Raw genomic sequence first — 13,527 nt, forward strand, 5'->3', positions numbered from 1 at the left:
TCTGGCTTACCTCACTCAATAAGGCGTTTTCTATTTCCATCCATTTGCATGCAAAATTCAAGATGTCATTGTTTTTTACCGCTGAGTAGAACTCTAATGTGTATATGTTCCACACCTTTATTAACCATTCTTCTATTGAGGGGCACCTAGGTTGTTTCCAGGTTCTGGCTATTACAAATAGTGCTGCTATGAACATAGTTGAACAAATGCTTTTGTGGTATGATAGGGCATCTCTTGGGTATATTCCCAAGAGTGGAATTGCTGGGTCCTGAGGGAGGTTGACTCCCAGTTTCCTGAGAAACCACCACACTGATTTCCACAGTGGCTGCACAAGTTTGCATTCCCACCAACAATGGATGAGTGTTCCCCTCATTCCACATCCTCTCCAGCATAGGCTATCATTGGTGTTTTTGAGTTTGGCTATTCTGACAGGTGTAAGATGGTATCTCAAAGTTGTTTTGATTTGCATTTCCCTGATCGCTAAGGAGGTTGAGCATGACCTTAAGTGCCTTTTGGCCATTCGGAGTTCATCTCTTGTGAATTCTCTGTTCAGTTCAGTACCCCATTTTTTAATTGGATTAATTAGAGTTTTAGTGTCTAGTTTCTTGAGTTCTTTGTATATTTTGGAGATCAGACCGTTGTCTGATGAGGGATTTGTGAAGATCTTCTCCCAGTCGGAAGGTAGCCTTTTGGTCTTACTGACAGTGTCCTTTGCTTTACAGAAGCTTCTCAGTTTCAGGAGGTCCCATTTATTCATTGCTTCTCTTATTGTCTGAGCTCCAGGGGTTCTGCTTAGGAACTGGTCTCCTGTGCCTATATCTTGTAGACTACTTCCCACTTCCTCTTCTATCAGGTTCAAAGTGGTCAGATTAATGTTGATGTCTTTAATCCATTTGGACCTGAGTTTTGTACATGGTGATAGATACGGATCTATTTTCATTCTTCTACAGGTTGACATCCAGTTATGCCAGCACCATTTGTTAAAGATGCTTTCCTTCTTCCATTGTATACCTTTAGCTCCCTTGACAAATATCAGGTGTTCATATGTTTGTGGGTTAAGACCCGGGTCTTCTATTCGATTCCATAGGTCGACTTCTCTGTTGTTATGCCAATACCAAGCTGTTTTCAATACTGTTGCTCTGTAATAGAGTTTGAAGTCAGGGATGGTAATGCCTCCAGAAGTTCCTTTATTGTATAAGATTGTTTTGGCTATCCTGGGTTTTTTGTTTTTCCATATAAACTTGATTATTGTTCTCTCAAGGTCTGTGAAGAAGTTTGATGGAATTTTGATGGGAATTGAGTTGAATCTATATATTGCTTTTGGTAGAATTGCCATTTTTACTATGTTGATTCTCCCAATCCAAGAACAGGGGAGATCTTTCCATTTTCTGGTATCCTCCTCAATTTCTTTCTTCAAGGACTTAAAGTTCTTGTCAAACAGGTCTTTCACTTCCTTGGTTAGAGTTACCCCAAGATATTTTATGCTATTTGTGGCTATCGTGAAAGGTGATGTTTCTCTGATTTCCCTCTCTGCTTCTTTATCCTTTGTGTATAGGAGGGCAACCGATTTTTTGGAGTTGATCTTGTATCCTGCCACATTACTAAAGGTGTTTATCAGCTGTAGGAGTTCTTTGGTAGAGTTTTTGGGGTCGCTTATGTACACTATCATATCGTCTGCAAATAACGAAAGTTTAACTTCATCCTTACCAATTCGAATCCTCTTGATCCCCTTATGTTGTCTTATTGCTATTGCTAGGACTTCAAGCACTATATTGAAGAGGTATGGAGAGAGTGGACAGCCTTGTCGTGTTCCTGATTTTAGTGGAATGGCTTTGAGTTTCTCTCCGTTCAATTTGATGTTAGCTGTCGGCTTACTATATATTGCTTTTTTTATATTTAGGTATGATCCTCGTATACCCAATCTCTCCAACATCTTTATCATAAAGGGGTGTTGAATTTTGTCAAATGCTTTTTCAGCATGCAATAAAATGATCATATGGTTTTTTTCTTTCAATTTATTTATATGATGGATTACATTGATAGATTTGCGCATGTTGAACTAGCCCTGCATCTCTGGGATGAAGTCCACTTGATTATAATGGATAATTTTTCTAATGTATTCTTGGATTTGGTTTGCCAGTATTTTATTGAGTATTTTGGCGTCAATGTTCATGAGTGAGATTGGTCTGTAATTCTCTTTTTTGGTTGTGTCTTTGTGTGGTTTTGGAATCAGGGTAACTGTAGCTTCATAAAAAGAGTTTGGCAATGATTCTTCTGTTTCTATATTGTGAAATACATTAAGGAGTATAGATATTAGCTCTTCCTGGAAGTTCTGGTAGAATTCTGCATTGAAACCATTTGGACCTGGCCTTTTTTTGGTGGGGAGGTTTTTGATAACAGCTTCTAATTCTTCACGACTAACAGGTCTATTTAGATTGTTCACTTGCTCTTGATTTAACTTTAGTAAATAGTATTTATCTAAAAACCAATCCACTTCTTGTACATTTTCCAACTTTGTGGTATATAAACTCTTGTAGCAAGATCTAATGATTCTCTGAATTTCCACTGTGTCTGTTGCTATGTCCCCCTTTTCATTTCTGATCTTATTAATTTGAGTGTTCCCTCTCTGCCGTTTGATTAGTTTGGCTAGGGGTTTGTCAATCTTGTTGATTTTCTCCAAGAACCAACTTTTTGTTTCGTTGATTTTTTGGATTGCTTTCTGTGTTTCTATTTTGTTGATTTCAGCCCTCAGTTTGATTATTTCCAATCTTCTACTCCTCCTGGGAGAGTCTGCTTCTTTTTTTTCCAGAGCTTTTAGGTGTGCTGTTAAGTCTCCAATATATGCTTTCTCCGTTTTCTTTAATTGGGCACTTAGTGCTATGAACTTTCCTCTTAGAACTGCTTTCATTGTGTCCCATAGGTTTGAGTATGTTGTGTCTTTATTTTCATTAAATTCAAGGAAGACTTTAATTTCTTTCTTTATTTCTTCCTTGACCCAAGGATGATTCAGTAGTTGACTGTTCAGCTTCCACACATTTGTAGGCTTTCTGGAATTCGAATTGTTTTTGAGTTCTAACTTTATTCCGTGGTGATCCTACAAGACACAGGTGATTACTAATAATTTTTTGTATCTGTGTAAGTTTGCTTTGTTACCGAGTATGTGGTCAATTTTCGAGAAGGTTCCATGAGCTGCAGAGAAGAAGGTATATTCTTTTCTTTTTGGGTAGAATGTTCTATAGATATCTGTTAAGTCCATTTGATTCATTACCACTAGCAATTCTCTTATTTCTCTGTTGAGTTTCTGTTTGATTGATCGGTCCATTGGTGAGAGAGGTGTGTTGAAGTCTCCTACTATTAGTGTGTGTGGTTTGATGACTGCCTTGAGTTCTAAAAGTTTTTCTTTTACATAAGTGGGTGCTTTTATATTAGGGGTGTAGATATTCAGGATTGAGACTTTCTCCTGATTAATTGTTCCTGTTAAGAGTATGAAATGTCCATCTCCATCTCTTCTGATTGATTTTAGTTTGAAGTCAATTTTGTTAGATATTAGAATGGCCACACCAGCTTGTTTCTTAGGTCCCTTTGCTTGGAAAACCTTTTCCCAACCCTTTACTCTGAGTAGATGTCTATCTCTGTGGTTGAGGCAGAATGTTGGATCCTGTTTTCTTATCCAGTCTCTAAGTCTGTGCCTTTTTATAGGTGAGTTGAGTCCATTAATATTAAGTGATATTAATGACCAGTGGTTGTTGATTCCGTTTATTATCTGTGTGTGTGTGTGTAGTAGAGTTTGTGTGTTTCTCTTCTTTGAGTTGTGGTTGTGAAGGGTCGCTAGATGTCTGGGTTATTGTAGGCAGTGATGGCAATGTTGGATTCCTTGGGTTGCGATTTTCCTTCTATTACTTTCTGTAGGGCTGGATTTGTGGCTACGAATTGTTTAAATTTATTTTTATCCTGGAATATTTTGTTTTCTCCGTTGATAGTGAACGATAGCTTGGCTGGGTATAGTAGTCTGGGTTTGCATCCATGGTCTCTCAGTTTCTGCAGTACCTCTATCCAGGATCTTCTGGCTTTCATGGTTTCCATAGAGAAGTCTGGTGTAAGCCTGATAGGTTTACCTTTATAAGTCACTTGACCTTTTTCCTTTGCAGCTCTTAATATTCTTTCTTTAATCTGGATGTTTTGTGTTTTGATTACTATATGGCGAGGGGACTTTTTTTTGATCCAGTCTATTCGGCGTTCTGTATGCTTCTTGAACCTTCATAGGAATATCGTTCTTTAGATTGGGAAAGTTTTCTTCTATAATTTTGTTAAATATATTTTCTGGGCCTTTGATCTGCAATTCTTCTCCTTCTTCAATCCCTATTATTCTTAGATTTGGTTTTTTTTATTGTGTCCCAGATTTCCTGAATGTTTTCTGAAGAGAATTTGTTGGATTTGCCGTTTTCTTTGACCAGAGCATTTATTTTCTCTATGGTATCTTCAGAATCTGAGATTTGTTCTTCTATCTCTTGTATTCTATTGGTTATGCTTGATTCTGTAGTCTCCGCTCATTTACCTAGGTTTTCCATATCCAGCCGGTTCTCGTTTTGTGTTTTCTTCATTGCCTTCATTTCAGTTTTCAATTCTTGGACTGTTTCCTTTACTTGTTTGATTGTTTTTTCCTGGTTTCTCAGGGTATCATTCACAGATTTACTTATTTCTTCAAACTTTTTGTTATATTTCTCATCCATTTCTATACTCATTTCTTCAAACTTTTTGTTATACTTCTCGACCAATTCCTTAAGGGAGTTATTCATATCCTGTTTAAAGGACTCTATTGCTTTCATAATGGCACTTTTTCCCACTTCATCTGGGTTAGAGTGTTCAAATCCTTCTGTTGTAGGATCGTTGGGATCTGGTGTTTTCATGTTGTTTTTCAGATTGTTGGAGGAGGTCTTGCCTTGGTGTCTGCCCATCTCTTCTTTCAAATGCTCTCTATTGGAACTTCTGGTAGCGGGTCAGGTTCCCTTGTTGGGCAGGGAGTTCACTGATAGAATGCCTACCTTTCCTCAGGCAGGCTATTGAAGCACAGGCACTCCCTCTTTCTGGGATGCACCTACAGAGCAGGCCCAGTGTGCAAGGCAGCTGAGCTGGGGAAATTTTATGGCCCCAGTGGGAAGGGAGAAATATAGAAATTTGTACCTGGATGGAAGCTGGGATGGCAGGCGGGAGAGCTTAGCAGGGTGGAACCAGCACTGCAGGTTGACCTGGGAGTCTATGGGGTCAGAGAAAGTCCGAGCTCCTCCTCACCGGGCCCCTGTAGTGGGCCCGAAGCAAACTCACCCCTCCGATGGCCCTCTGGATGGAAGCTGGGATGGCTGGCGGAGGCACTAGCAGGGTGGAGCCAGCAGAGCAGACTGACCTTGGGAGTCTATGGGGTCGGGGAAAGTCCTAGCTCCTCCTCGCCGGGCCCCTGCAGTGGGCCTGAAGCAAACTCACCCCTCCGATGGCCCTCTGGATGGAAGCTGGGATGGCTGGCGGAGGCACTAGGAGGGTGGAGCCAGCAGAGCAGGCTGACCTGGGAGTCTATGGGGTTGGGGGAAAGTCCTCTCAAACTAGAGTTTTAAGGTTTAAGGTTTAAGACAGACAGCTGTCTTCTTTTAAATTTACATATCCATTTATTTAGGATATTTGTGTGTTAGTGTTTTTCCTGTATGTATGTATGTGTGCTATGTGCATGCAGTCCCTTCAGAAACAAGCAGAGGACACTATATCTGCAACAGATATAAATTGCACTATATCTGCAACAGATATAAATATAAATATAAATAGGATTGAGTCACCAAGTAAGTGCCATTAATTGAACCTGCAAGAATAGCAAGTGTTGTTAACCACTGAGATATCTCTCCTGCTTTGTTCTCCACTAAATTTTGAAGGTCATAGAGTTTAGTGGCAACAGTCAGAAGTAAGTGAAGAAAGTGGACAATGAAGAAGTGACTTGATACATCTGGACTTTGCATCAAAATATAATGACAAAGGAGTGAAATTGAAAGAAGAAATTGGAGAGACTGTGATAAGTATGATTCTGAAGGGAGTTTGGCTGGAAAGCCTGGTTGAAGGAAAATGCCCACCTCCTGTTATAGTAACTTGGTTTATAATGACATGTTTGAGCATAAAAAATTAGAACAGATTTTGGACTATGTATATGATTTGGTATAATGCTCACTGTAGATAGATTTGTATGAATCAGATACTGGTATGAGATTCATTCATCTGTGTTTTAATGAGTCTCTGATAATTTACATGAAATTTAAATTTGAGGATAAGTGATTAACTCCAGATTCATAGCCTATAGAAAATATCGGTGGGGCTAATAAAACATCATAGTCATTAAGTGGATTTTCAGCTTGTTCAGAGGACCAACATTCAATTCCTCTCTTGCACACAAGGTACCATAAAACTGAGTCAAAAAAGGATCTAAAACTCTCTTCTAGCACCTTAGTGATGCCTCTGTGGACCTTCACACTTATGTTGTATACAGGCACAGATACACATATGTAAATAAAGATAAATATGATTAAAGCTTTATTAGTTGAAAATTTTAATTAAAAAATCATATAAACTGTACAGTCACTGTGAATTTTAAATATAAATAATATCCCATTTGACAGATAATTTCTTAAATATAGTAAATACCTAGAAGCATTTAATAATGGTATTTCTGTGGAAAATAGGATTCATATATACATACCAAATCCAATGAGGATATATTAAAGAAGAAATAAAATTCTTCAAGACAGGTAAAGCAAGAAATAAAGCCAGACTATATTTGTACACCACAAATTATTGAAATATAACCTATGAAGTTCTGAAATAGAAAATAAGAGTAATTTGTTCTCAAGTGTAGCCTCCTCAAGGCACTTTTAATATCCCTGTTCCTAAGGCTGTAGATGAATGGATTAAGTGTGGGTATAACCACTGTGTACATCACTTCAGACATTAAATCCTTTTTATGAGAAGATGACAAAGATATACTTCCAGGCCTGTTCCATAAAATAGGCAAACTACTGACAGATGAGATACACAGGTAGAAAAAGCTTTAAACTTTGCCTCTGAAGATGAAATTTTAAGAATGGATGACACAATTTTATAGTAAGAGTAAAGGATCCCCAGGATTGGAAAAAATCCAAATATAGCACCAGTAAAGTACTCAACAATATCATTAATGAAATAATCATAACAGGTCATATTAAGGAATTTAGAAAGATCACAAAAGAAATTAGCAATTTTCACATACTTAAGGTATGGAAGCTGCCTGATAACCAAATTATGCAGCTGGGAATCCAGAATGCTAACCAAAAATGAGCACAAAACCAGCAAGACACAGTGATTGGGGGTTATAATGATTGGGTAATGAAGAGGATGACAAATGGCTATGAAACTGTCATAAGCCATCACAGCCAGAAGCATGTCATCTGCACAACCAAAAATGGCAAATGCAGACATCTGTGTTAGGCATGCCACATAGGATATGCTTCTTCGATGCATCTTAATGTTTACGATCATCTTTGGGACTGTGGTAGAACTCAATCCAATATCAGGCAGGGACAGGTTGCAGATAAAGAAGTACATGGGTGTGTTTAGTTGAGGGTCATTGCTGACAGCCAGGACAATAACCAGGTTCCCAAGCACTGCGATAAGATACATGGACAAAAGCAGAACATAGAGAACAGGCTCCAGTTCTGGCTTATCCTTGAGTTTCATGAGATAGAATTCTGAAATAAACGTCAAATTTTGTGTCTATATATTCCCTGGACACCTTGTCAAAAGGAAATATTTATATAAGAAAAATTGGACAAATTTTGGGTTGAATTCAATAATCACAGTATTTCCATTGTTTGTATTTACTTTTATCTTGCTCTGATTGGAGTGTAGAGAGAATCCTGTAATATAATGAGATTAATCTTGAATTTATATTGATTTTCCTTTCTCAGTCTCTCTATTGCTGATATTTGATAAGTGTAAATGGGTCCACACTGAAGTTTTCTTAGGAATAACTAAATAGTCTTGGAAGGTCATTTAAAAGAAGAGGACATAAAGTTGGAGAGCGATGTGTCGATGATATACTAAAGGAAATTCCAAGGGGAGTGAAGAGTGGCTATTACAAGAAAACATCCTGTACACATATAGATTTTTCAAAGAAAAAACAAAAAGAAAATTAAAAATCACCCAGTGTCCTTGTCTATATACACTTTAAGTTTAAATATTTGGAATTTAAGCACTTGCAGCCTACAAATGTTTGTTTCTATGCTGCTGTTACAATGATCCCTTTCATTGTCTGTTTCTGTATTATTCAAAACAAAAAGGAAAGAAAAAAGAAAATAATCAATAAAATAGTCAAACATGTCATCTGTTTAATTGCAGAGGGTGTTTCAAGTTTCCCTGATTTCAGTGCTAGAATTAAACATTAAATTAAAGATCATAGTCCTTTATAAAACTACACGGATACAAATCTGATATTTTCTAAGTATTTTATCTTCCATTTTCTAAATTCTAGTCTTAAGGGATATGAGTAAAATAGTAGTTTTTCTCTCTAAAATGAATTTATAATGATATTTAATTAATCACTTAGGAATAATATGTAGACAATGTGAAAAGCAGGCCTAAACTGAATTATATATCTCTACTAGTTAATATATTATTTTATAATATTTGTATGATTCAGGAGAGATTTTATCTATGTGTTTGGATGTGTATAACAAATTTTCTAGTATAGATCCTATGTGATTTCCATATTATTTTATCAAACATACATATTTATACATTGACTGAGAAATCATACTATAGTTTTCAATTATTAAATAATTAATGCATATGAAATTAAAATCTTAAGCAATAGTCTTTTATCATATGAATAAAAGACTATATATTGACTAAAATAACAGAAATAAAAATACATAAGATTCCAAATTCTCATGACTCCCATTTTTCATATTTGTTTTCTCTCACCCCACTGCCCAAACAATTGTTTGATTTTGTGATGACAAAATAGTTTTTCCAAGAACCCTGCCAACTTAATGGTAATATTTGTACTTACTGACTTACACTGTTTCTCTACTGAGACATGTCCATGAAGTACAAACCCACAGACACTTTCTTGCAAGGTGCTCAAAAATACTGAAGTAAAACTTGGACAGAAGTCCTAGTATTGAAAGAAATGCAGTATCAGATGTTGAATTTAATGAGAAATATAAAGTGACAAAATGGCACAATTGTGAATGTAACTAACATTTGACAGAAAACAGAGTGTCTGTAAACCAACCTAATGTTGACTAAGAAATAGGATTAAAGTCTCAATGTGCAGAGGACATTATTAGACAAATTGGTCTATGTAAACTCAGTCCCCAAAGACTTCCTAATAGTAACTCCAGAAAAAAAAGAAAATCAATGGTCTTGTCTCTTTCTTTACCCAGAAAAACATTTCTTTTTTACTTTCTATCTTTTTTTTGCACTTTTTAAAATTCATTTATTTAAAAAAAATTCCACTTCCTCTCCTCCTCCCAATACCCCCCCACTCCCCCCCCCCCACTCCCTCTCCTCCTCCCTCTCCAGTCCTAAGAGCAGTCAGGGTTTCCAGCCCTGTGGGAAGTTCAAGTTCCTCCCCGCTCCCTCCAGGTCTAGGAAGGTGATCATCCAGATTAGGATCCCAAACAGCCAGTACATGCAGATGAAACAAGACCCAGTGCCATTGTCAATGGCTTCTCAATCAACCCCCATGTCAGCCACATTCAGAGAATCCGGTTTGATCACATGCTCACTCAGTCCCAGTCCAGCTGGCCTTGGTGAGCTCTCATTCGATCAGTCCCCTTGTATCAGTGGGTGAACACTCCCTCGCAGTCCTGACTTCCTTTTCCATGTTCTCCCTCCTTCTGCTCCTCATTTGGACCTTGGGGGCTCAGTCCAGTGCTCCAATGTGGGTCTCTGTCTCTATCTCCATCCATCTTCGGATGAAGGTTCCCTCTGATCCTGCCTTCCTTGCTCACATTCTCCCTCCATCTGCTTCTCATTTGGACCTAGGGAGTTAAGTCCAGTGTTCAAATGTGTGTCTCTGTCTCTATCTCCATCCATCGCCAGATGAAGGTTCTACGGTGATATGCAAAATATTATCAGTATGGTTATGGGCCAAGGCCAGTTCAGGCACCCTCTCCTCTGCTGCCCAGGGAACAATCTGGGAACCTTTTCTTGGGCCTGGGAACCCCTCCAGAATCAAGTCTCTTGCAAACCCTAAAATGGCTCCCTTAGTTGAGATATATACCTCCTTGCTCGCATATCCATCCTTCCTCCCTCCCCCCATCCCATTCCCCCAAGCCATCCCCAATCCTCCCCCTCTCCCTTCTCTCTAACCATCTCCCCTTACTTCTACCCCCCACCCTCCATGCACCCAAGTTTGCCTGGCAATCTTGTCTACTTTCAATATCCAGGAGGATAACTTTATGATTTTCTTCAGGTTCACCTTATTATTTAGCTTCTCTAGGATCACGAATCATAGGGTCAAAGACATTAAATTAAGGCTAGAATCCACTTATGAGTGAGTACATACCATATTCCTCTTTTTGGGTCTGGGTTACCTCACTCAGTAAAGCGTTTTCTATTTCCATCCATTTGCATGCAAAACTCAAGATGTCATTGCTTTTTACCGCTGAGTAAAACTCTAATGTGTATATGTTCCACACCTTTATTAACCATTCTTCTATTGAGGGGCACCTAGGTTGTTTCCAGGTTCTGGCTATTACAAATAGTGCTGCTATGAACATAGTTGAACAAATACTTTTGTAGTATGATAGGGCCTTTCTTGGGGATATTCCCAAGAGTGGAATTGCTGGATCCTGAGAGGGGTTGACTCCCAGTTTCCTGAGAAACCGCCACACTGATTTCCACAGTGGCTGCACAAGTTTGCATTCCCACCAACAATGGATGAGTGTTCCCCTCATTCCACATCCTCTCCAGCATAGGTGTTTTTGAGTTTAGCTATTCTGACCGGTGTAAGATGGTATCTCAAAGTTGTTTTGATTTGCATTTCCCTGATCGCTAAGGAGGTTGAGCATGAACTTAAGTGTCTTTTGGCCATTCGAAGTTCATCTGTTGTGAATTCTCTGTTCAGTTCAGTACCCCATTTTTTAATTGGGTTAGTTAGAGTTTTAGTGTCTAGTTTCTTGAGTTCTTTGTATATTTTGGAGATCAGACCTTTGTCTGATGAGGGGTTGGTGAAGATTTTATCCCAGTCAGAAGGTAGTCTTTTTATCTTACTGACAGTGTCCTTTGCTTTAAAGAAGCTTCTCAGTTTCAGGAGGTCCCATCTATTCATTGATTCTCTTATTGTCTGTGCTACTCGGGTTCTACTTAGGAAGTGGTCTCCTGTGCCTATGTCTTGTAGACTACTTCCCACTTTCTCTTCTATCAGGTTCAAAGTGGTCAGATTAATGTTGAGGTCATTAATTCATTTGGACTTGAATTTTGTGCATGGTGATAGATATGGATCTACTTTTATTCTTCTACATTCATAACAAGTTATGCCAGCATCATTTGTTAAAGATGCTTTCCTTCTTCCATTGTATACCTTTAGCTCCCTTGTCGAAAATCAGGTGTTCATAGGTTTGTGAAGGAAAGTTCATAGCACTAAGTGCCCAATTAAAGAAAATAGAGAAAGCACACATTGAAGACTTTACAGCACACATGAAAGCTCTAGAAAAAAAAACAAACAAATTTACCCAGGAGGAGTATAAGACTGAAAATAATTAGACTGAGGGCTAAAATCAACAAAATAGAAACATAGAAAACAATCCAAAGAATCAATCAAACAAAAAGCTTGTTCTTGGAGAAAATCAACAAGATTGACAAACCCCTATCCAAACTAATCAAACGGCAAAGAGAGAACATGCAAATTAATAAGATCAGAAATGAAAAGAGGGACATAACCACAGACACAGAAGAAATTCAGAGAATCATTAGATCTTACTACAAAAGCCTGTATGCCACAAAAATTGGAAAATGTAAAAGAAATGGACTTTTTTTTTTAGATAAGTACCATATATCAAAGTTGAACCAAGAACAGGTGAACAATCTAAATAGACCTGTTAGTCGCGAAGAATTAGAAGCTGTTATCAAAAACCTCCTTACCAAAAAAAGCCCAGGACCAGATGGTTTCAATGCAGAATTCTACCAGAACTTCCAGGAAAGGATGAAGTTAAACTTTCGTTATTTGCAGACGATATGATAGTGTACATAAACCACCCCAAAAACTCTACCAAAGAACTCCTACAGTTGATAAACACCTTTAGTAATGTGGCAGGATACAAGATCAACTCCAAAAAATCGGTTGCCCTCTTATACACAAAGGATAAGGAAGCAGAGAGGGAAATCAGAGAAACATCACCTTTCACGATAACCACAAATAGCATAAAATATCTTGGGGTAACTCAAACCAAGGAAGTGAAAGACCTACTTGACAAGAACTTTAAGTCTTTGAAGAAAGAAATTGAGGAGGATACCAGAAAATGGAAAGATCGCCCCTGCTCTTGGATTGGGGGGATCAACATAGTAAAAATGGCAATTCTACCAAAAGCAATCTATAGATTCAATGCAATCCCTATCAAAATCCCATCAAACTTCTTCACAGACCTTGAGAGAACAATAATCAAGTTTATATGGTAAAACAAAAAGACCCAAGATAGCCAAAACAATCTTATACAATAAAGGAACTTCTGGAGGCATTACCATCCCTGTCTTCAAACTCTATTACAGAGCAACAGTATTGAAAACAGCTTGGTATTGGCATAAGAACAGAGAAATCGACCTATGGAATTGAATAGAAGACTTTCTATCTTTTTTAAAATTTATTTATTGGTTAAAAATTTCAACCTCCTCCCCTCCTCCCATTTCCCTCCCATGCCTTCCCCACTCACTCTCCCTTCCACTTCAGTCCTAAGAGAAGTCAGGTTGCCCAGCCCTGTGGGAAATCCAAGGCCCTTCCTCCTCCATCCAGGTCTTAGAAGGTGTGCATCCAAGCAGACTAGGCTCCCAAAAAGCCAGTAAATGCAGTAAAATCCCAGTGCTGTTATCATTAGCTTCTCAGTCAGCACTTATTGTCACCCACATTCAGAGAGTTCGGTCTGATCACATTGCTCGTTCAATCCCAGTCCAGCTGGCCTTGGTGAGCTTCCGTTAGATAAGCCACACCTTCTCAGTGAGTGGACACACCCCTTGTGGTCCTGACTTCCTTTCTTATGTTTTCCCTCCTTCTGTTCTTCATCTGGACATTGGGAGTTCAGTCCAGTGCTCCAATGTGGGTCTCTGTCTCTATCTCCATCCATCGTCTAATGAAGGTTCTATGATGATATGCAAGATATTCATCAGCGTGGCTATGGGATAAGGCCAGTTCAGGCACCCTCTCCTCTGCTGCTCAAGGACCTAGCTGGGGACATCTCCTTGGACACCTGGGAACTGCTCTAGAGCTAAGTCTCTTGCCAATCCTAAAATGGCTTCCTTAAT

General features: G+C 38.5%; 1 protein-coding gene across 1 annotated transcript; it reads right to left on the bottom strand.

The window, feature by feature from the left end:
- Positions 1 to 6,802: 6,802 nt before the first annotated feature.
- LOC125413181 (olfactory receptor 7E24-like) lies at positions 6,803 to 7,779 on the bottom strand. Its single transcript, XM_048454385.3, is given in 2 exon segments — positions 6,803 to 7,008; positions 7,011 to 7,779. Coding segments are annotated over 2 exon segments (939 nt in total). The 5' UTR covers positions 7,744 to 7,779.
- Between the last annotated feature and the right edge of the window lie 5,748 nt (positions 7,780 to 13,527).

This window comes from Myodes glareolus, chromosome 2, assembly GCF_982192425.1.
Source record: "Myodes glareolus chromosome 2, mMyoGla1.1, whole genome shotgun sequence".
In the NCBI taxonomy this organism is placed as follows: Eukaryota; Metazoa; Chordata; class Mammalia; order Rodentia; family Cricetidae; genus Myodes; species Myodes glareolus.